The sequence below is a fragment of the Meleagris gallopavo genome, chromosome 2 (assembly GCF_000146605.3).
Source record: "Meleagris gallopavo isolate NT-WF06-2002-E0010 breed Aviagen turkey brand Nicholas breeding stock chromosome 2, Turkey_5.1, whole genome shotgun sequence".
Lineage (NCBI taxonomy): Eukaryota > Metazoa > Chordata > Aves > Galliformes > Phasianidae > Meleagris > Meleagris gallopavo.
The window spans coordinates 22,958,122-22,961,584 of NC_015012.2; the positions used below are offsets into that span (position 1 = coordinate 22,958,122).

The window sequence follows — 3,463 nt, forward strand, 5'->3', positions numbered from 1 at the left end:
TTTTTTTGCACAAAATCTCCTTAATTTAATTGTGTGATTTATGGGAAATAAGATTATGCATTACTTCAAAGCAGTGCCATATGGCAGCCTATATCATCTATCTACGTAACTCTATGATGCTTAGTGGAAAACTATTACCAATATCTCTTTTCAATACCCACTCAAATAATATCTTGTTGCCAGCATAAGCACCACTTTTCTCTACACATTGATTTAGTGGCATTCTTAGGACTTTCAGATTTGGACTGAGCTTCTAAATCTGCAGTCTACTGATAATTCAGCAATTAACTTTATGCTATAATTTAAATCATATTTAATGAAAATAGTGACATTATATTTAGCTATCTGTCTCCAGAGAGATCTGATTCATAGAGCTGATAAAAAAAAACAAAACAAACAAATTAAAAAAAACACATTATTTCTGATGTCAAGAGAAGATTATATTTTGTGAGAGGGTTTGAGGTAGGTTTTTTTTATATTATTATTCACTGATTTATAAAGAAGCTGAGATGGAAGCATCTGGAACAGATTGCACCTAGTTTATGCTTCAGTAAAGGCAACCACAATTTTTGTTTTGATAATAAACAGTGAATTCTATGTTCTTGTAAGTTTAAAAATTTTCCCCAAACCTTCTGTACAATGGAAGTTATCTAAAGCTTTTATGAATGCATTCAAGAATATTAACATGGAAAAATGTATTTCTTCAGTGACTAAATAAGCGATAGCAATAGGAATTATGCTTTTGCTAGAAAATCATTTATAAGATTTTGCAGGCATGTACATAATCCAGTCTGCCAGACCTGAAACTGTACTAACTGGCATATTTTTCTGTGCTAGATGAAAGTGACTTTGTATATGCTACATATAATGTTTGATTCATGGACAAGTCTGTGAACTACCCGAGTCCTCTGTGGCAATGAATTACTGCCGGTGTGAGTAGGAGCTTAGGCTGATAAGGAATGATAATAATGTAAAGTTCTTTAACTCTTTGTATGGGTACACACATACTGCCTGCTTACCCATTGCAGCAAAGATGTACCAACAAGGCAGCCACATTCCCTTGGCACAAATGAATAAAACTGCTTAATGTTTTTTCTGTCGCCAAAACTCAGCATCTGAAGGACTTTGAGTTAGGACTGTAAATATGGCTCAAGGATTAGAAACCCTGAAGGGCTTTTCCCTTCTGTTGTATCAACATGAGAATATGTCTCCATGAAAGCTCTACAAGGAGCTAAGCACCTTTCATTAAGGTAAAAACAGCTGTTTACTGTTTTTGTTGATTTCAGTATGATGTTCCTATAGGTAAGGTAAAAAAATACTTCAGTCTTACCAATGCTTCAGTCAACGTATTTTATTTTAGACCTCTGAAGTGTCAGTTTAATTTAGTAGGAAGATTTGCCTTCATCACTGGTGTATTCTGCAAGTTTCATATAAGTTGGTTTTTGTGTTTTTCTTGCTTTTTTTCTTTTTGTTCTAGCTTGTTTGTTTTAGATTTATGGAGAAGATACTGGATTGGAACCTTGAAAATGAAGTTATCTGGACCCAAAATAATGTAAATTGTTCAAAATCTGCATAGTTTGCAGCTAAGTGAAGTTCATTTACCAGGTTGAGATAAAAATCTTGTGTGTTTTATTTTTTTCCTCTGCAATGTTGTGCTTGAAATGAGATGGCATTCAAGTTTTCCATTACATTTAATTTAGAAAAGTGAAGTTGCTTAAACAACTTTATTTTTTCCTATTCTGAGATAGCACAGAAAATAAACTGTGTCTAAGCTTTCATGTTTGTTTCAATGAAATAAGATATACTGGCAGTGCTGCAGCTCAGCACCGGAGCACAGCAAGGAGTGCCTTTTCTTTCCTAAGCTTGAAGCAGCAACTCTGAGCTATGCAAAATCAGGACACTGCACAACAGTGGGTCGTGAAGCCTGTGACTGTAAGAGTTGGTTTAGTGTTAACAATCAGGCCCAGGGATTCAGTGCTAAGGTATATAAATGGCATTCTTTATTTATTTGGGCTGTTACGCATGCCTTAGTCAGGCAGCTGTAAATAAGGTTTTATCTTGCTGCTTTCAGGCCGTTTGTTGTCCTGGAGGAGCAGCTCAGGACTGTGGGAATTCTTGGGCTGTTTGTTCACTCCTGATTTTGGAATGGCAAATTCAGGAGCTGTCTTCCTCATGTCTAACCTATGCCTTCAGACCACAGGAGGGAGAGTCTACTTCCACTGAAATCCACTCCTTGCTGGATGAGGACATGGTGAGCTTCAGAGCGTGGGAAATTCCTCTCATGTGCAGTGCAGGCTTCAACTAAAGGAAGGAGCTCGAAGGCATTTTGTTTAATTGATAACTACTATAACAAGCCAACTGTTTGCTTTTACTATTCTCCTGTCTTCAATGTGAAACCTCTGTTTCACTAACCAGGCAGTAAACCACAAGAGTGAAAATAACCCCCCACGTAACTTCTAGCCACTTCTATTTGGGTCCATGGCACAGTATTGCTGTTGTGTCTGGGGGGAACCAGCTAGATAGAGCTGCAGCCTCCCAAGGGCTTTCTGTCAGCTCTCACAGATGTTCCTGCCAGGAGACAAAATAGAGGGTGATACCAGAGCTTTCATTTCAATGCCTGAGTTTGTTGCTGTTTATTAAAGAGGACCACCTGACTGACTGTTTTGTATGCCAGGTGCACATCATTCAGCAATTCTGTAATCTGTTTCATTTAAAGCAGTATTTCAGAAAGTTAAATGTGCAGTAAAAGAAGCCTTCATCTTATTGGCCCAGATTCACAGAAAGGGAGAAAGTGAGGAGAGATCACTTGAAACACTGGGGAAGCTCATTTTTCTCCCAGGATGAACTGAAAATCTTGATTGGTACTGCTCAAGATGCATGCAGAAAAATCTGGGGTGTGAAATGTGTGATAAATCACCACCGTCCCTGCAAGAGAAATGATAAAAAGCCCTTCTCCTCGAAGGGACCACTGTAAAATTGGCCATAAAGTACATAGATGGTTTGCGGTGGTGCAGACTGTGTAACTAACAGGGGGAGGTGCCTTCCTGCAACATCAATACCGATGTTTCTCAAGCATCCCCCCCCCCATCAGATGATTTGTGAGCAGCTGCTTCAGCTCTTCCTTACGCTGCGGTGCTGCGGGATCTATCTTTGTCCTGTCGAGGATGCTTTCTGCTGTCCCTCACCGAGCACAGCAGACAGCTTGAGAAGCCACAAAGCATGCTCCTGGGTCGCATCCCGCTCTTTGTAGGGCAACAAACCCTCTCTCAATCGACCATCAACAGGTGCTGCGCGCACACGTGTGCCAAACTTTCCCCCAGCTGCCGCAAGTAGCTGTCCACGGGGAGAATGAAGCCGTTTGGCTGCGGGAAACAAAGGCCCGAGCGGGGCACAAACAGTCACAATGCGGCAAGGGGGCTCGGCAGCGCTTCGCCGACTCCTCGGGGGTGCGGCCGCAGGTGGG

General features: G+C 40.5%; 1 protein-coding gene across 1 annotated transcript in view; it reads left to right on the top strand.

The window, feature by feature from the left end:
• Nucleotides 1-3,331: 3,331 nt before the first annotated feature.
• The window catches only part of MTA3 (metastasis associated 1 family member 3), a 120,401-nt gene continuing 120,269 nt past the window's right edge, over nt 3,332-3,463 (top strand). The window contains exon 1 of the mRNA XM_019612705.2: nt 3,332-3,458. Coding sequence (XP_019468250.1) covers nt 3,404-3,458 — 55 coding nt within the window. The 5' untranslated portion in view covers nt 3,332-3,403. The remainder of the gene's footprint in view (nt 3,459-3,463) is intronic.